The sequence below is a fragment of the Mirounga angustirostris genome, unplaced genomic scaffold (genome assembly GCF_029215605.1).
Source record: "Mirounga angustirostris isolate CCGP_5_RB_7025 unplaced genomic scaffold, mMirAng1.0.hap1 SCAF_14, whole genome shotgun sequence".
Classification (NCBI taxonomy): domain Eukaryota; kingdom Metazoa; phylum Chordata; class Mammalia; order Carnivora; family Phocidae; genus Mirounga; species Mirounga angustirostris.
This window is the reverse complement of record NW_026991722.1, coordinates 18,157,604-18,178,109: the sequence shown is the minus strand read 5'-3', so window position 1 is coordinate 18,178,109 and position 20,506 is coordinate 18,157,604. Positions and strand designations below refer to the sequence as shown.

The following is a 20,506-nucleotide window of genomic DNA, read 5'->3' as shown; positions in this document are numbered from 1 at the left end:
ATATGAAACCGTTACAACATTTTTAAAGATCAGTGTATTCTCTGTGACTCATTTTGGCTTTTGTCTTTCTATACACTGCATGAAAACTAATGGCACATTTTCAGAACTTTTTTTTTTTTAAACAAAGTATGATATGCAGAAGTTAAGAAACTACAGCAGCAACAACAAATCTTTTTTTTTGTACTCAGTTGAACCAAACTTTTATTTTCCAAATAAACTTTCATGCCTCTTTCTTACACAATTATTCCTTTCCAACTGTTAAATTCTTTGTAATATCCTGCCATTTCCTTTTCATAGGCTCAACTAGGTCTGCTTGCTCACATCCATTCTGCCTTTCAGCACAGCTAAGTAAATGCAATTTAAAGTTTATACTAAAAAGCTTTGCGCTCTAGGTGGTTTTTTTTATTAAGCTTCTAGAAAGGCCATACCTACCTACTTACCTTGAAAGGGTTTCTTTTGCTTTGTTTTATTCTTGTTTTAGTTAACTTTTGCTAAAATTATTACTAATTTTTACTATTTTACTTTTTGTTCTGATTTTATCTTAGTTAATTTTGTTAAGAACTTGAGGCATGACATCTAAAATCTGCAATGTTTCCATCAACTTAACCCAGGATTCACCATGGACCTTAAAGATATCCACTTCTCTGCATCTCCTATTTACATCCCCATACCAAACTAATCTTAATCTCTCACTTTGATTTCTACGATATCCTTCTGAACTCCTAAATCTAATTATATCATTCTCTGGCTTAAATCCTACCTTGAGTATCTTCCTATTTTTTATAGGATAAGAATTGAAATGTGAATAGGATCTGTGATGCCATCTGCGGTCTGGCCCTTGCCTGCCTCCTTGCCTGTTTTCTATCTTTCTCTCACCTCCTAGGCTTCCAACCCAATTACCTCTCCTTGAAATAGAAGTCAACAAATTACTTCATGCTTTAGGTTCTTAAACATACCATTCTCTCAGTTCATAATCTTCTCATTGATTCTGTAACCTATTTCTGATTCTTATTTAGTAGCCTTTAAGTTCAAAGAGGACAGTGAACTTGCTTTTCACATCTCTTTTCACGTCTAGTATAATGCCATGAACACACCAGATCTTCAGTTCTTATATTGAGACCGAGTAACTGATGTCAGAATGAATGAATTTCTACCACCACTGGTACTTACTTTTTTTCACCTGATCATTGCAGGAGTCTTCTTTTGGTTCTACTAGATATATCTTGTTTTACTTCATAATCTGCCATCCTACTGCCACTATCATGATCTTTCTAACAGTGAATAAATCTGATAGCGCCACCTTATACAAAATTATTCAATACCTTACCATTAACCAAAAGTTAAAAGTCTTCAGCTTGCCCTGCAAAAGTCTCTCTTGATTTGGTGATACCCCTGTAGCCTCTTGTGTTGTCATTCCCTTGCCTTACCTCCAGTTAGTATAGAATGACAAATGAAGAGACAAAATAAAACAAAACATCTAAAAGCATTCAGAGGTCCCTGCTGTTAATTTCTTAGTTGGCATACTGAGCTCTGAGGGCCCTTTGCTATATTGATTTAATTAATATAGAGACAAAGTACTGAAAGGGCTCAGAGAAGCTGGATGGATGACTAGAAAGACTAGAAAGCTGACCTCCAATGAACATGTTTCCAGAAGTTCACTTTTTAAATTTCTCTGTACCAAATATATAGCCATGATGGATAAAATATACAAACAGAAAACCTGAAGAGACATAGCTAGTCTCCAGAAAGATAGATATCTCTGTGGACAAGTAATAAAATAGAAATGATCTGGGCTGAAACCCTTAGCTCCTTTCCAGAAGTATGCTTTTGGCTCCTGTGAGCTAAAGAGGACTTAAAATATATCATGAATAAAGCTTAAAGCCAGGAGCTAGGCTATGGCTTTGCCATTTCTTGAAAGGACCCTGAAAGTATGTGAGTATATCACTACTCAGTTAAAATTGAAGTTGTGTTATTAAAGGAGAGGAAAATGGATGTTAACTCTGTGGCAACGTAAACCATAATAGGTTATGAAAATAAGTGAGTTGTGTTTATCCTAAGAACCTAGAAACAAAACAGGGGTGCTTAGATGACTCAGTGGGTGGAGAATGCAACTCTTGATCTCTGGGTTATGAATTCAAGCCTGTTGGGTGTAGAGTTTACTTAAAGATAAATAAATAAATAAACCTAGAAACAAAAAGAACTGATAGAAAACATAAAGTAGAAGGAGAAATAATAAAAATAACAACGAAGTTGGTAAAATAGAAAGAAATGAAATAAGATCAAAACCAGAGTACTTATTTTATTTTTTTAATTTTAGAGAAAGAGTGTGCGGGGGTGGTGGGTCATGGGCAGAGGGAGAAAGAATCTCAAGCAGACTGCCTGCTGAGTGTGGAGCCTAATACAGGGGCTTGATCTCATGACCCTGAGATCATGACCTGAACTGAAACCGAGAGTCAGATGCGCAACCAACTGAGCCACCCAGGTGCTCCACCAAAGTATTTTTTTTTAAATCTAGTAAAATATATATTTCTAGCAAAACTGATCAAGAAAAGCATGAAAAGTAATATTAGAGAAGGCACAAATAATATTTAGAAGGATCCATAGCAATGATACATTTGAAATACTTTCATCATAGAGAATACTGCAAATAATCTCACACCAATAAATTAAAAAAACTCAGATTAAATAGGTAATCCCTTTAAAACTGCAAGCTATCAGAAATGACTCAAGAATGGGCACCTGGGTGGCTCAGTCATTAGGCGTCTGCCTTCAGCTTGGGTCATGATCCCAGGGTCCTGGGATCAAGCCCTGCATCGGGCGCCCTGCTCCACAGGAAGCCTGTTTCTCCCACTCCCCCTGCTTGTGTTCCCTCCCTCGCTGTGCCTTTCTCTGCCAAATAAATAAATAAAATCTTTAAAAAAAAAAAAAAGAAAGAAAGAAAGAAATGACTCAGGAAGAAATAGAAAACCAAACTGAGTAAGTAACTGCCAAACTGTTTTCTAAAGTAGTTGTACCTTTTTACATTTCTACCTGCACTGCATTCATTTTCTGTTCATACTTGACAGCACATTTTATAATCCTTTTTATTGCAGCCATTCTAGTGGATGCAAAGTGGTATCTCATTATGGTTTTGATTTGCATTTTCCTAATGACCAGTGATGTTAAGGATCTTTGATATGCATATTGGCCATTCATATATCATCATATGTCGAATATCTGTTCAAAGTGTTTACCCATTTTAAAAGTTGTGCTTTTTTATTATTGAGTTGTAAGAGTTCCTCATATATTCTGGATACAATCCTTTATAGATATATCATTGACAGTATTTTCTTTGAGTTTCTGCATGGTCTTTTTACTTTCTTGAATCTGTCATTTTAAGTGTAAAAGTTCGTAATATCAATGAAATCCAATTAAAGAAATTTTTTAAATTGCTTCTGCTTTTGGTATCTTATCTACGAAATCATTGCCTACCCCAAGATCATGAAGTTACATCTCTCTGTTTTCTTCTGCAAATTATTTTGTTTTGGCTTTTACATCTACTAGTACTGTGAATCTATTTTGAGTTGATTTTTTTGTGTAGTGAAATGTGGAAGCCCAAATTCATCCTTTTGCAGTTGGATAACCAGTCACCTCAGTGCCATTTGTTGAAAAGACTGTTCTTTCCTGAAAGAGTAATCTTGAAATTTTTTTTATTATTTTATGTCTTTTGTGTATTGATATTTTTTTAAATGTTTTGGTTTTCAGGTTGCTTATCAAGTATCCCACAAATGAAAAAGATTTCCACATCTTATGAGGAAAGACGGAAGCAAGCTACTGCTATTGTTTTACTAGGAGTAATAGGAGCTGAATTTGGTGCTGAAATTGAACCTCCTAAATTGTTGACCAGACCTCGAAGCTCTAGTCAAATTCCTGAGGGATTTGGCTTGACTAGTGGTGGATCCAACTACTCGCTGGCCAGACATACTTGTAAGTTATAAAATTCCTAATGCTGATTTTTAGTTTCAATACATATTTTTTGTTAACAAAACCTCAGAATACATATGCTGAGTTTTAGCCTCAACAGAATGCTGACATGCAGTCAGGAAGCAGTACAGTCTGTCTGGTACATCACCCTTTGGTTGTAGTACCCAAACTTTTTAAGATTTAAAACATGATCTTGAAAATGCTTTTCTTAACACATTTCTGATCTTTGTGTTTGCACATTTCAGTCAGGATTTTAGCGCAAACATCTAATTTCTAAAATAATTTCTATAAAACTATGCTTTATGTCCTGAATGTGGTTTGAAAAGTCAGGAGCGGGGATGGATTAGTTACAGTCAGAATTCAGAGAGCTTGTGTGGTCCTGCTGCCTTGTATTCTGTGCTTGGTATGTTAATACAGGTTACGGGTATTTTATAATGTCTTCTGGTAGTTCAGTGTTAGAACTCCTTTAGGTAAGGTCAAAATATTCCTACCATATTGCAAAATTATTTCTAACAAGTTCTGTCATTATAAGGACCAAATATAGTCCCACTGAATATATCACAAAGTATTCTTTATAGAACAAATTGCAATGCGCTTTGGGGTTTTGGGCCCTTTAGCAAGGGAAAAAGATATATGATGTGTTACTTTGCTAGTTACAACAGCAGGAAACTTCCCTGGCTCATTGTCACATACTTCTGCTGTGGAATCATGGAGCCGTATTAGTAGCTTTTATTATTAAAACCCTCCTATAGATTTAGCTGCCTGTCCCCACCCCTGCTTCTCTTTTTTTTTTTTTTTTTTTAAGATTTTATTTATTTATTTGAGAGAGAGAATGAGAGAGAGAGAGCACATGAGAGGGGGGAGGGTCAGAGGGAGAAGCACACCCCCCCGCTGAGCAGGGAGCCCGATGCGGGACTCGATCCCGGGACTCCAGGATCATGACCTGAGCCGAAGGCAGTTGCTTAACCAACTGAGCCACCCAGGCGCCCCTTTTTTTTAAGATTCTTAATCAAATACTTATTAGTCATTGGTATTCTCCTGATCCCTATTTGACATTGAGAATCAGAGAGTAATAATGACAATACCACCACCAACAGCAATAAATAATTCTTTGAACACGATTTTAAGCTCTTTTACATACATTAACTCACTTAATCTTCATAATAACCCTATAAATTGGGCACCTTAGTTATCTCTATTTGACACATAAGGCTAACTGGGCACAGAGAGGTTTGGTGACCCTGGCTGAGATCATTCCTTAAGGAAATGGCAGGTTTTGTTTCAACACAGTCTTTTGGTGCCAGAGCTGGTGCTTTGACCATTCCACACACTGCTAGTGTTTAATGGCTCCTCCTTGAGAAGGGCTTACTGACTAACCTGTGCTATTAGTTCATAATTTAAGAAGAGTTTTCTGTCCCCTCATTTGATCCTTAAAAGAGAAATTAAGACTTCTTCAAAGTAGCTCAGCCAAAATGTAGTAAAATCTCAACTTGAACTCAAGCTTCTTGGGACCTGAAAACCCATGCCCTTTGCATTTTCCACTGTGTACATCTGCTCTCCCTCTCTGGTGCAGGCCTGCCCGGTGCAGCCCCTCCATCTTACCTCTAGCATCTTTATCTTTTCTCAGGTTCTGCAGGTTCCCTGCCTTTCAGGCATAAAACCCTGCTCAAATCTCACGCACTCTACAGAAGGCTCACCTCTCTATGCCAGTGTAGACACCCTAGGATTTATGTATGCAGCTTCTTACGTAGAATCTTGACATTAGAATATTAGAGGTTAATGAAACTTTGGCCTGATTCAGTAGTCTGGTGACTTTCAATTTTTTTTTTTTTTGCTTACCATCTCTCTAATGAGGATCAAGAAATATCTGATTCCTCACATGTTTTTATGTTAACAGCTAAAACTTTTCATTAGTAAGTTTAAACGTTTGCAAAAGATGTAATTTGGAGGATAGTGTGAATATTGACATTTAAAAATAAAATACTGTTCTTATAAATATATGCAATAGAATATTTACCATAACTACTTGATATCCACCATCATCCAAAAAAAAATAATACATGACAGACTTTTCTTTAAATGTGAGAAATCCGGGGTGCCTGGGTGGCTCAATCAGTTAAGTGTCCGACTCTTGTTCTTAGCTTGGGTTTTGATCTCAGGGTTGTGAGTTCGAGCCTCATGTCATGCAGCCTACTTGAAAAAATTTAAAAAAAATTAAAAACGAATGATACAGTACTTTTTAGAACCAGTTTAAAATGTGTAAAATGGGGCGCCTGGGTGGCTCAGTTGGTTAAGCGTCTGCCTTCGGCTCAGGTCATGATCCCAGTGTCCTGGGATCGGGCCCCGCATCAGGCTTCCTGCTCGGTGGGGAGCCTGCTTCTCCCTCTTCCCCTGCTCGTGCTCTCTCTCCCTCTCGCTATCTCTCTCTCTTTCGAATAAATAAATAAAATCTTTAAAAAAAAAAAAGTGTAAAATGTTCTTGATATTTTCCTCACTTACTGTGGTTACCTTATTTTATTTTAATAATATAAAATATTTATCAGTTTAAATCTTGCTCTCGTGTTTGGAAACAGATGTCTAAATGTATTTGTGCCTTTCTTAGGCTCTTTTTGATCAGTTATGTGTAATATTAAATTACACATAACAGGTTAACTGCTACAATGTTAACCTGCTAGAAGTCACTGTATGTATTGCTATGTTATTTGTTTATGTGGCATTTAGAATGCATTGCGACCATTAAATATTTAGTCTTCATGGCATCCTATTGAATGAGATAATAATTATTATCCTCATTTTGAGATAAGGCCATTAAGATACAGTATTTGATGAAAGTTAATTGCTAATGTAGCCAGAGGTATAGATAGTGAATTCTAACCTTCCTTGTAAAGCCATTCTGTTCTGTGAATACTTATAATGTAGTCAGTTCCCAGTTATCCACCTTGATAGGAGGGAAGAGTGACACTGATGCCTAGTTCAAAAGTCATGCGTAGTTTCATAATGCATTTCATGCATATATTTGAATATATATGAATCTTTTGTGGGAGGTACACTTTACATAAAATGTCAAAATCACACATTGAAGACAAAGCTGAAGGACTCTGGAAATTTAAAAAGCCTACACTAGGCCACTCTTTCTGTGTACCCTCAGTCTGAGTTGCAGTTTCTTCTTGTATAAAATAAAGAACTATTCTGTCTTCAAAACCCCTTTTGGTCCAGTTAGTCTCTGCTTCTGAAGTGAAATAGAGAGCATCCCAGGAAATTCACCTTCATGACCTTTTCATCTTCCTCTTCTTGTAGGGATGGACACTCTCTTATTTCAACTCAACTTCAATAGAGATCACTCTTCATTTTTATTTTGATCCACAAATGAGACACTCTTAGGATATTTTAGGGTAGCATTTATAATGTTGTCTATAGGTCTTTTGCTTCATTCTTTTTTTTTTTTTTTAAGATTTGTTTATTTTAGAGAGAGAGCACGAGTAGGAGGGAGAGAGGGAGAGAGAATCTCAAACAGACTCCAGGCTGAGTGCAGAATCCGATGCGGGGCTCAATCTCACTATCCTGAGATCATGACCTGAGCTGAAACCAAGAGTTGGACGATTAACCAACTGTACCACCCAGGGACCCCTGGTTCATTCTTTCATTTGGTCTCTTCTTCCTCATTTTATAATTGTGGAATTATGCTGGCACATCTGTAGTAAATCCCATTTGACCTTTCATTAGCTTTTTGACTTTGGACAAGTAGCATAAGCCATTTCCCTAGGCAGTGGACTCTCAGATTTGTGTGCAGGAGTATTCTTGGGATCAGTACTTTTAGGGAGTGAAAGAAGCAGGATTGGGCAGAGGGAAACATTGAATAGCATTTCACTTGCTTAGAAAGCTTCAGTTTATCCCAGGGAACTCTGGAACTGGGATTGCTCTTCAAAGTTGTCCTTGAATTGGGGCAAAGGGCTTAGCCTTCATATCCCTGTGTTGTACATTCAGCGCGGTGCCCTGGATAGGGGGTATGACCTTAGATGAGCAGCTCTCCATCCTAGCACAAACCCTACAGAGAGACTCAGCTGAAACTTGTCAGCCACGACACCCCCACGAGCTTGGGGGCAGATGAGTACTTCTGTTGTGGAGGGGAGGAGATGGACAGCCTCTCCAGGCTTCCATTCAGCATGTCACTGACTCGTGTGTGTCCCAGTTCCCTCTTCTGTATCAGAAATGGAAAGAGGGACTACCATTCATTGAACACACTTTTTACTCAACTCCTTGCATATCTCTTATAACCTGCTGTTTTATAAGACAGCTGTTTTATCCAGCACCGAGCACAAGAGGAGGCACATTAATAATAGCTGATTATTGAGCATTTGCTCTGTGCCAGGCATTTTGCTGTGTCCTTTACGTATAGTATCTTATTTTTTTTAAGACTTTATTTATTTGACAGAGAGTACACAAGCAGGGGGAGCTGCAGGGAGAGGGAGAAGCAGGCTCCCCAGTGAGCAGGGAGCCCGATGCGGGGCTCGATCCCAGGGCCCCGGGATCATGACCTGGGCTGAAGGCAGACGCTTAACCGACTGAGCCCCCCAGGCACCCCTGTATAGTATCTTATTTAATCTTCTAATCCTTACTGTTAACATTTAACAGAGGAGGAACCTGAACATTTGCCCAATGCTCACCAGAGCTTTGTGAGATTAAACTTTCCTCATGTAGACAGTAAATTGAGGGCATAGGTTAAATGTATTAAGATGCTTCTGCTAAGCCTGGACTTGAATACCTATTTTGCAACTTTAAATCAGGTCCTTTTCACCATTTCACATAGTTGTCTTATGTTATAAGCAAGTAAGATTCAGGAGCGGTACTCCAAAAAAGAGGGGGACGTCAGCAAGTACCAGGTCACCTGTAAATATGAACATCTGTTGACTCATCCATTGGGGATGTGCTGGTGCCCTGGAGATATAAACATGTACAAAATCGACATCTCCAGACTTATGAAATGGCTTGCATCTATAGTGTGAAATATTTCGAGGCGAGAAAATGAATCTTCTCCCACAGTGGGTCTTTAGAAATCCTGTAATGCCGGATTCTTCAGCTGGCCAAGGTTTATGATTTCTCTGATGTTACATTTTGGAAAATGCGGTGTTTCTGTGATTTGTGTGTCTGTTCTGGGAAAAAGATCCACAGTTTCAATTCTCAAAAAAAGTCACTAAAATAAAAATGGATAAGAACTCTAAGAGTTTGTTGGAACAAGTTGCTTATCTGTTATTATAATTTTTAAAACAACAGAGTTATATTCATCTTGATTATCTGTTTAGCTGTAATACCACCAAATGGAAAGAGGCCTCAGACGCTACTTTAGGAATGTTTTAATTCTATGAAACTTATATTTTAGAGTTTTATACTTCCTGGCACAATGTACTATGTTTCATTTTATTTTGTTGTAACCTACTGTCATGAAAATGTTTCTCCAGTACTTCATGTGCTTTCTAACCATGCATGTATATTTGATGAATATATTAGTATTGGTTGAGGTTGATTTTGTAATGAATTTATTTCCTAAATTTTAAGGTAAGAAAGTTAAGCCAAATCTCAAATGTTCTATCAGCAAGATTAGGACAAAGTCACTGAATTGCAATTAATTACAAAACTAGTGGTATTTGCACGTAATGAATAAAAGTAGCAACAATGATGAGGAACACATCATGCCATTTACAAGGATAAGCAATGACAAAAAATGGGTATTTTCACTGTTCACAAGCAGTGTTGCTGGCTGAGCTACTGCATTTGTGTTTGCTTTCCCTGCTCTTGTGTTTTCCCTGCTTTTCCTGCCTTCCTGTGTTCTTACTCCACTGTCCACCTCATTCATTCATCCTTCTCATTGCACTGACTCAGCATTTCATATTCTTTAACCCCGCTTCTCATGTGGAATTTTACCTTTGAAATCATCCTGGTTCCGGATGCCACTTGTCTTGCATTGCCAGAACACCTTCTGTGTTTAGAAAAGGAATTCTTTGCTCTGCCTGTGCGCTAAAATCTTACGTAGAGTGTTTTAAAATGATCTGTACCCTGGAGTTCTTATTCAGAAAATCAGGGGTGGGGTTTGGGTGTCTGTTTGATTTTTAAAACTGCACATGTAATTCTCATGTGTAGCCAGAGTAGAGACACCCATTAGAATAGGGAATCCTTTAGTTATTTTAAATTGAGTGTTCTGTGGTAGTTCTGGTCATTAAACTACCTTAATGCACAATATATATTATAATTTTCTTTATGTTTAAAATGGAAGAGATAATGGGAACTGATCTGAGCGAATAAGTGACATTTATATTACTCTCGAGCTAATTCTTTAGGTAGTTCAGCTTTTTTATTGGAATTTTATTATTCTGGATTGCTTGGGGTGGAATCTTGACATTTCCACTCAGTAGCTGTATAGCCTTAAATGCTTCCTGGCTCAGTTTCTTTAACTTAAAAATGGGGATAGTAATAGCACCTACCTCACAGAGTTATTGTGAGGATTAGGTAAATGAGTGTATGCAAAGCACCTAGAAAAGTGCCCAGCATTTAAGTTTTAGCTGAATGTTAGTATATGTTAATGTTACAAGAAATGCTTATAGAAGAATAAGGAAAGAAAACAGCTGAGCTGTTTGCTAGGACATTTATAGTGTATATACTACTTTAAAAAATCTTCTTAAGAACCTTATGAGATAGGTATTACTATCAACATTTTCTATATGAGTGAACTGTTACAAAAAATTAGCAACTTCTTTAAATTATCTGTCTTGTAAGGGATTTGAATCCGGATGCATTTTTCCCCCCAAAGCCCAGGAAATTCTGTTCTACAACACATGCTGATTCTGTTTCGGTAAAGCCTATTAGTTCCTAGAGGATTTATGTAAAAATACACTGTTCTTTGGCCACATTATTATATACATGTTTAAATAAAACACTGAGTATTTTTGTAATTATTTATTTGTAATGGGATAAATTTCTATATGCTTATCACTTTGTTTCCTGTTTTAACCACATCAACAAACTAAGATCAAATGGAAATTTTCACTACTCCTTTGTTTCTTGTAAATAATTTATGTTGTGTAACAGCTTTATCATTTTTTAACTGAGATCTGACACTTTCATTATAGACTGTTTGGTGATGTAGTGCCATCCTTGTTATCCAAAAATAACTTTAATTTGCAGTTGTTGTTTTGTTTTGTTTTTTATTTCTTTTTTTTCTTTATTTTTTTATTCTTATGTTAATCCCCATACATTACATCATTAGTTTTAGATGAAGTGTTCCATAATTCATTGTTTGTGCATAACACCCAGTGCTCCATGCAGAATGTTAATTTGCAGTTGTTTTTTGGTTAATTCACTACTTTGTTTTAGATTCCTCTTCCATAGAACAGGTAAATTGGACAAGGTTATTTCTAAGGCCACTTCTATCAAAATTACAGGGTTCTATGGAATTATTACTTTATTATTATTACTATAGAGTGCTTGTGTTTATTGCTGCCATGTGAACTTGACTATCTTATTTTGATTGCTCTATGCCATTTTGATTGATTTTGATTTGATTGTTTTGATTTGATTTGATTTGATTTGATTTTGATTGCTCTATGCCATTTTTCTGTCTGCTCCTATAGGCCCCAGTAGTCCATAGCCATGCCATATGTTTGAAGCTGGTCATCTTTATTTTTTTATTTAGTTCAATTAATTAACATATAATGTATTATTAGTTTCAGAGGTAGAGGTCAGTGATTCATCAGTCTTATATATAGAAGCTGAGCATCTTTATAGAGTATTTTTCTACCATCCTTCCTTATGGGTACCTCATATCAACTTACCAGGCTACAGTTGTTTCTGTAAAATTCATTCTCTACACATATCTAGCTTTGTGGACATGTATTATGTTGAATTTATTTCAGTAGCTAAATGTAACATCTGTGGTAGTTTGAGATCTGTATCCTTCTAGGAATATAGTACAAAGGCATTATGACAATTTTTTGGTCTAGAATATAATGTAACATTGGCATAAGACCCTGACAACCATCTAATGTATATATTAATGACCTAAATTCAGTTTTTATTTCAATTTTTAACTTCCTGATTTCTTATCACTGGGCTGCCTGAGTAGTAGATGCAGTGACAAGTATTAGCATTGTATTGCCAGTGGCAACCCCCCTTTTTTCTTTTTGCATAGGACATTCTAGTTTTTAAATAACCTTGACCTGAAGTTTTCTGATAGCTCTGCAGAATGGTTTTTTCACATTTGTGTGTCTTAATAATATGTGCATTTCAGTGTCACTGTAATTAATATATTTAATTCTGTAAGTTCAAACAATCTGATATCAGAAAGGGACAATGGAGAACATCTCATCCCTTCAAAATCTGCAGAACTTGGGGGCTCCTGGCTGGCTCAGTCAGTAGAGCATGTGATTACTGATATCAGGTTCATGAGTTTGAGCCCCACGTTGGGCGCAGAGATTACTTTAAAAAATGCGTGGGCGCGCACACACACACACACACACAGGCTGCAGAAGTTGTGACAGTTCTCTCATAAAGCCTTTCAGTAAGGGGCACCTGGCTGGCTCAGTTGGTTAAGCACCAGACTCTTGATTTCACCTCAGGGTTGTGAGATCAAGCGTGGTCTAGTTGTGGAACCTGCTTAAGATTCTGTCTCCCTCTGCCCCTCCCCCCCTTAAAAAAAAGCCTTTTAGGAAGAAGTGAACAAAAACATTTAACAGTAAGAAGTAAACAGAAATGTCTTGTGCACTTATCTGGAGATTCCCTGCCATGTCCTTAGAACACACAACTTCTAGGACTCTATTAAATGGGCGGATGCCTAGGTCTATGTTACTGCTTGACGCTTTGGCATCTGTGACCATACAGCACGAGCTGCTGAACTTTTTGGTGCCACCCAGGCCACAAGAGGACCTGAATGCTTGTACGAAATCAATAAATACAAAGTTCTTTCCTTCTGCTCTCGGTTTTCAAATTATGTTCTGCAGCGCCCTGGGGCTCCATAGCGGTGGCTTGGTGGCTGCCTGGGCTCTTAACACTACTTAAAGTACAGTAGCACTGATTTTTGTGTGATTTAGAAGTTGAAATTTGGAATCACATTGTATCTGCAAAGAGAAACTGTCAAAGACAGGGCTAGTCTCTACAAAACAAACAAACAAAACAAACAAACAAACAAAACAAAACAAACAAACATCGAATCCATCAGGAATGTTACTGACTCTGCCTTTAAAATACATAAAAAATTCAGCTTCTTCTTACTACCTTTATCACCCTGGTTGACTAACTTCATTTCTCATAAGGTTACTGCCAAGCCTTCCAGCTTCTACCCTTATCCCCCTTCTAGTAGCTTTTTAACATAGTAGACATGGTAGTAATGCTTTTATTTACTTTTTTTTAAAAAAGATTTTATTTATTTGAGAGAGAGCAAGAGAACACAGATGGGGGGGGAGCAGAGGGACAGGCAGACTCCCCACTGAGCACAGAGCCAGAGGAGGGTGACCCAGTGGGGCAGGGCTGGATCCCAGGACCCTGAGATCATGACCTGAGTGGAAGGCAGATGATTAACTGACTGAACCACCCAGGCGACCCAGTAGTAATGCTTTTAAAACCAGAAATAGATCCTATCACTCAAGGGTATCCAGATGGTTAATCAACAAGACAAATACTCAAAATTCAGTAGGTTTTCTACTAGTGAACAAAATAGAAAATGTAGAAAATAAAGATTTTTTTAAAAGACGCATCAAACTATATAAGACCCCAGAAGCCAGGAGGAAAAAACAAACCAACCAGCCTGAGTAAGACTGCTGTTAGGCATTTAGCATAGAAAGAATGTAGATGCCAAAAAATACCCAACTTACCCAATAATTAAAGGAATTGGGGGATTTACTAGAAACACTTGTTTGTTTAAAAGATCTTTTTTTAAGAGTGAATGGGTATTCGTGTAATGTTTACATTTTAAATTAAAATATTAAAATCTCAATAATTATGGCATCTAAAGGAAGTCCCAGAGCTAAGAATAAATTTAAGAAATATGGAGGAAATTATAATATTTTACGGAGGGAAATAAAAATTTGAATATGTAGTGCTTCGATGGATGATTCCATGTGGTGAATATCTGTTATTCCCAAATTAATATGGTAAATCTCACATAAACACAATAAAAAATCTCAACATCATTCTTTTAATAGCTAGTCAAAAGTATTCTAAAATTAACATACCAGAGATAAATGGAATATTAGATTTATTTTGTTTTATTCAATAAACACATATACCAGTCACTATTTTAGACTTTACAAATATTAACCCTTTTAATCCTAATTTATAGTCTTTTGAAGTATAAAATTATAAAAAAGTCAACCTATGAAGTACTGTAAAAATATAAAATACCTAGGCATTAACTTAAAGAATATGCAAGACTTTTATAGAAAAAAATTAATTTTATTAAAAAGCCTTTTTAAAGACCTAAGTAAATAAGGAGATAGTTTTATGGATTGGAGTACTCAATATAATCAGAATGGCAATTTTTATAAATTCATACCATTCCAAACAAAACACCAACAAGATCTTTGTTGTTTTCTTTACTGAACTTAACAAACTGATTCTCATATTTGTGGGACACAGCAACGAGCTAATAAAAGCCAGGACACTTCTTTTTTGCTTTTTTTAATATTTATTTATTAGAGAGAGCGCATGTGTGCGTGCAGAGGGGTGCGACTGTGCAGAGGGGCGCAACTGTGCAGAGGGGAGGGGCAGAAGCAGAGGGAGAGCGGATTCCCAAGTAGACTCTGCACTGAGCTTGCAGAGCCCGTCCCAGGGCTTGATGTGGGGCTCGATCCCACAACTGGGAAATCACAACCTGAGCTGAAACCAAGAGTTGGATGCCTAACCGGCTGCCCCAGGCAGGCGCCCCAAGCCAGGACACTGATAAAGAAGAGCAAGGTGGAGAGATTTCTTTTACCTTATATCAAAAGTTATAAATTTATAGTAATTAATATGGTATTATCTTGTTGCAGGACAGACCAAAAGTCTTATCCATAGAACAGAATAGCACAGAAATGGTTCTAAATTGACATAGAAATTTGATTTTATACAGATCTAGCATTGTAGATCAGTGAAATAAAGGATAGAATTTTTGGTAACTGGTGTAATTACCACAGAAGAATAATAAAATTTTATCCCTAATGCCCATTATAGCCAACACCCCCAAAACAAAACAAAACAAAACAAAAACAAAAATATCCCACAAAACTATGTGGATTTAAAGAGTTAAATATGAATGCTAAAACCATAATGCTTTAAAAATGATGACACAGGAAAACATGGCCTTGGAGCATGATTCTGTAAACAGGTGACAGCCTAACCAGACAATAAAAAAGATGAATTATTCAACTACACTAAAATTACAAACTTCTGTAGTCAAAAATATCTTTACAATAAAGTGAAAAGTAAAGCCACAAAGAGGGAAAGGTCTTTATAGCACAGGTAAATGACAGAAGATTCTTAAACACATTTATATTTGAAAAAAAAAATGCCGAGAAGAAAAATGCATAAAGATTGGAAACGCACTTCACAGAGAGGAAATAAGAATGGCTAACAAACCTATGAAAAGATGCCATGCCTTGTAATCAGGTAAATGCAAATTAAAAGCTAAATGAACTATCATTTCTTATCTACCAAACTGAAAACTTAGTCTGACATTATCAAAGTTTGGTGAGGATTTAGAGCATATAGAATGTTTTTTGCACCTACTGTGGAGTGTAAATTGGTTTAAGCTTTGGAAGACAATTTGGTGTACTATCCTGTGAGTCTACTCTTTACTTTGTATAGAGAAACCTTTCCACCTGTGAAAAGTGTGTGTGAAACCTTTCCACCTGGGAAATGAGTAATCTCCTATTCTGTGGACTGCCTTTTGGTTACCTTACCAATGTGTTTCGGAGAACACAGTTCTCTGATTTCAGTGAGGTACAGTTTATCAATTATTTTATCATTCATGCTTTTTGTATTCTAAGAAATATTTGCCTACCCCAAAGTTTCAAAGATTTTTTCCCCCTGTGTTTTCTTCTGGCAGTTTTTGTTTTGTTTTGTTTTTTGTTTTTTAAGATTTTATTTATTTACTTGAGAGAGACAATGAGATAGAGAGAGCATGAGAGGGGATAGGGTCAGAGGGAGAAGCAGACTCCCCGCCGAGCAGGGAGCCCGATGCGGGACTCGATCCCAGGACTCCAGGATCATGACCTGAGCCGAAGGCAGTCACTTAACCAACTGAGCCACCCAGGCGCCCCTCTTCTGGCAGTTTTAGCTTTTGCATGTAGGTGTATGCTGTAGTTTGAATTAATTTTCGAGTATGATGGGAAGTAAATATTTTTAAATAGTTTTTTAATATATGTACAGAAATTCAGTTCCAGCAACATTTATTGAAAGCATTTTTCTTTTTTTTTTTTTTAAAGATTTTATTTATTTGAGAGAGAGAGAATGAGAGAGAGCACATGAGAGGGGGGAGGGTCAGAGGGAGAAGCAGACTCCCTGCCGAGCAGGGAGCCCGATGCGGGACTCGATCCAGGGACTCCAGGATCATGACCTGAGCCGAAGGCAGTCGCTTAACCAACTGAGCCACCCAGGCGCCTGAAAGCATTTTTCTTTTTTGCCCCCATTAAATTGCGTTTTTTGAAAATCAGTTGATCCTAGATGTTGGGTCTATTTCTAGATCCTCTATCCTCTTTCATTAATCCATGTTTATTTATTACTCCCACACTGTCCTGATGGCTTTAACTTTAGAGTAAGTACTGAAATTAGGTAGCATAAGTTCTTCAATTGAGTTCTGTTGTTAAATTGGTTTGGCTGTCCTCGGTCATTTGTGGTTTGATAAAAATTTTGGAATCTACATGTCAGTTTGCTTAAAAAAGCAGAAAGCCTACAGGAATTTTGATTGGAATTGCCTTAGATCTATAGATAAATTTGGGGAGAATTGACATGTTAACAATATTGTCTTCCAGTAGGTGAATGTGGTATATTGCATTATTTATACCTTCTTCAATTCCTCTCAGCAGTATTCTGTGGTTAATTTCAAAAGGTCTCAAAGAGACCTTTAGGAATCTCAGTGGAAGAGAAAACAGAATGAGTCAGAAAAAGTATTTGAAGAAGTAATGGGGAAACTTTCCCAAATTTGCTGAAAGACATAAATTTACAGATTTAATAAGTTAAGCAAACCCTAAACAGGTTAAACTTTAAGACAGTCATGCCCGGAAACATTATAATGTGTAATTGTTTCCAGTTTTTACTATTAGAGACACCTTATTACAATTGCCACCTGTGTGTGTGCTTGTATGTGTTTATACTTTGTTGATAACTTCCTAGAAGTAAATCCCCATGTGAAAGTTTATCCCTGTTCTACATCTGGATACTTCTACCATGTTGTCCTCCAGTCAAGTTGTATCAGTTACTCTTCTGCTGTTTCTCTATACCTCTTTAACTCTGAGGATATTATTTTTCTTGTCTGCCAATATGATTAATAAGAAATGATATCTGGTGTTACTTTAATTTGTATTTTATTTTATTTTTTTATTTTTATTTATTTATTTTAAGATTTTATTTATTTATTTGACAGAGAGAGACACAGCAAGAGAGGGAACACAAGCAGGGGGAGTTGGAGAGGGAGAAGCAGGCTTCCCACTGAGCAGGGAGCCCGATGCGGGGTTCAATCCCAGGACCCTGGGATCATGACTTGAGCCAAAGGCAGATGCTTAATGACTGAGCCACCAGGGACCCCTAATTTGTATTTTAAACCTTTTAGGTTGATTTTCTGTTACGTGTTTACCATTTTTTAGTTCGTTTATGAATTGCTTATTCTCTTGGTTTTTTTTTTCTTAACTGAGATATAATGGACATAAACCATTATATTAGTTTCCAGCGTATAACAATGATTTGATATTTGTATATATTTCTAAATGATCATCACAGTAAGTCTAATGCATCACACACAATTATTAAATTACTCTTTCCCTTGTGATGAGAAATTTTAAGATCTACTTTCTTAACAACTTTCAAATATGTAATACAGTATTATTAACAATAGTCACCATGCTGTACATCACATCCCATGACTTATTTTATAGCTTGAATTTTGAACATTTTGATCCCCTTCACCCATTTTGCCCATCCCTCATCCTCATGCCCCATGTTGTTATTTTTTAAAGATTTTTATTTATTCATTTAAGAGAGAGAGCACAAGCAGGGGGAGAGGCAGAGGGAGAGGAAGAAACAGACTCCCCACTGAGCTGGGAGCCCAACAAGGGGCTCCATCCCAGGACCTGGAGATCATGACCTGAGCTGAAGGCAGATGCTTAACCATCTGAGCCACCCAGGCACCCCCCCATGTTATTTTTTATGTCAAGTTCTTTACTTTTATACTGTCTATATTACAAATATTTTTTCAGTTTTTATTTACATTTTCTGATTCTTTGTAATAGACATTTATAATTTTTTTTAAAGATTTTATTTTATTTATTCATGAGAGACAGAGAGAGAGAGAAGCAGAGGGAGAAGCAGGCTCCCAAGGAGCAGGGAGCCCGATGCAGGACTTGATCCCAGGACCCTGGGATCATGACCTGAGCCGAAGGCAGACGCTTAACCATCTGTGCCACCCAGGCACCTAATTTTTATGTAGTCATATCTCTACCTTTATGTTGAGCCAAAAAAATAAGGTACATAAATATGTACATTTTCATTTAATTTGGTAGTAAATAATATGTATTCAAGGGTCTAGGATAACAGTGACCAAGGTAATAAAAGTGATTTTTCCCAGTTACAAGTAAGGGAAAATACCAGAATGAATCTTGAGATATCATTTGAACTCATGGTTTTTGGTATACATGAAGATAGAGAAATAGAGATATGTGTGTATATGTTGGTTAATATGCATACATAGATTTCCTAGCTCTGGTCATTCAAAGGACCTGGGAGCAGTGACATCCCACTAACATCCCAGATTCTTAGTAACAGTATGTGTATACCCAGAGCTCAGATAACGATTTTTAAATACCGCTAATAAATACCCAGAACCACTTGGAGAAGTGGTGGGTTCCAGGGCTGGGGCAGGGAAGGTACAAGTTGAACCTGAAACATCTTTGATGTCAAAAATTAAGAAAGGGCTTAAAATAGTTGGGGGCATGTCATAAGGACATGAGAACCAACCTGAAGGTGCTTTCAGTAGCCAAAACTAGAATAATTGGGGCAATGAAATAAATGATATATTTTATGGGATTATAACCCAGAGAACAAAATAAATACCCATAAGTCCATACAAATGTAACTCTATCAAGAAAGGATCCTCTTGCAGAAGAATTTTAGTTAATAAATATAGAAGTAATAAGGAAAATACTAAATCTCCATTAGGCAAAGACCATAGTAATAACTGTTGCAGACAAGGTCCACTAGTGGATGCTAAAATCAGTATATTAAAACAACCTTAAACTATCTCCTCTCAAGATGTTTATCAATTACAAAGGGAAATTGGAATTCCACTGTAACTGGTTACTTTAACCACGTGATGAAAGTTAACATTGTCAGTAATAAGATAGTTACCTTGTTACGATACACTGAGAAGGACTCAACATCACTTACGTGGTCTTCTGGCCAAAAATGCATAGCCTCAATGTAATTGTGAGAAAAGATCAGACAAACCCCAGCGAAGAGACAGTCTACAAAATGACTGACCAGCATTCATCATAAGTGTCAAAGTCATGAAAGACAAGTGTACGAGCCAGTCACAGATTGGAGGAGGCTACAGAGACAGGAGAGCTAAATATAGTGTGAGATCCTGAAGTGGGTACAGGAATAGAAAAAGGGCGTGAGCAAATTCAAATAAGGTCTGTAGTTTAGTCAGTAGTGGTCTACCAATATGAATTTCCTAGTTTTGATAATCATACAATTGTTTCAGGATTTCTTTTCCTTTAGTGCCCATGGTTCTCGGTCATGCTGCTTGGAAGAATGAAGAGGTAGACCAGAAAGGAAGGGGGATGGCAGCAAAGCAAAGTTTATTGAGCGATAGTACAAAGCTCCTGAAGAGGAAGGGGATCTGAGAGGGTTGGTGTTGGAGTTTCTAAGTCTAGGGTTTTTATGAGGTTGTTGGTGGGCTGCTTTAATCTAATTAACCCTCCATGCACCTGTCACCCAATCAGGTTTTTGTCCATCTGCTCATCTACCTATCAGGTAATTGTTTACATGGGAAAGGGTGGAGGGCTCCTTTCAGGGTGGTGTAGAATAACAGGACAAGGTCTTTTTCCTTTTAAGGGTAGTTTCCTCTTGGGGGGTGGGGAGTTGTGTGGAACTTGCCCCCTGCCTGCGTTTCTTCCAACTGTCTACCATTACAATGGTTATGTGAGTTGTTGACATTAGAGAATAGCTGGGTGAAGGATATATATGAATTCTCTTTCCTATTTATGCATCTTTGCTGTAGGTCTAAAAACAATTATTTCAAAAGAGCAACTTTTTAAGAAGCTGTTCTTCCTAGGTGGTAGTATAAAGATAGATTTATATTTTATAGTAG

General features: G+C 37.0%; 1 protein-coding gene across 2 annotated transcripts in view; it reads left to right on the top strand.

Moving 5' to 3' along the window:
* The window catches only part of WDR7 (WD repeat domain 7), a 359,672-nt gene that overhangs the window by 210,306 nt on the left and 128,860 nt on the right, over window positions 1-20,506 (top strand). For both annotated transcript variants that reach the window (XM_045886644.3, XM_045886643.3), the window contains one exon: window positions 3,745-3,966. In XM_045886644.3, the coding sequence (XP_045742600.1) occupies window positions 3,745-3,966 (222 nt within the window). The remainder of the gene's footprint in view (window positions 1-3,744; window positions 3,967-20,506) is intronic.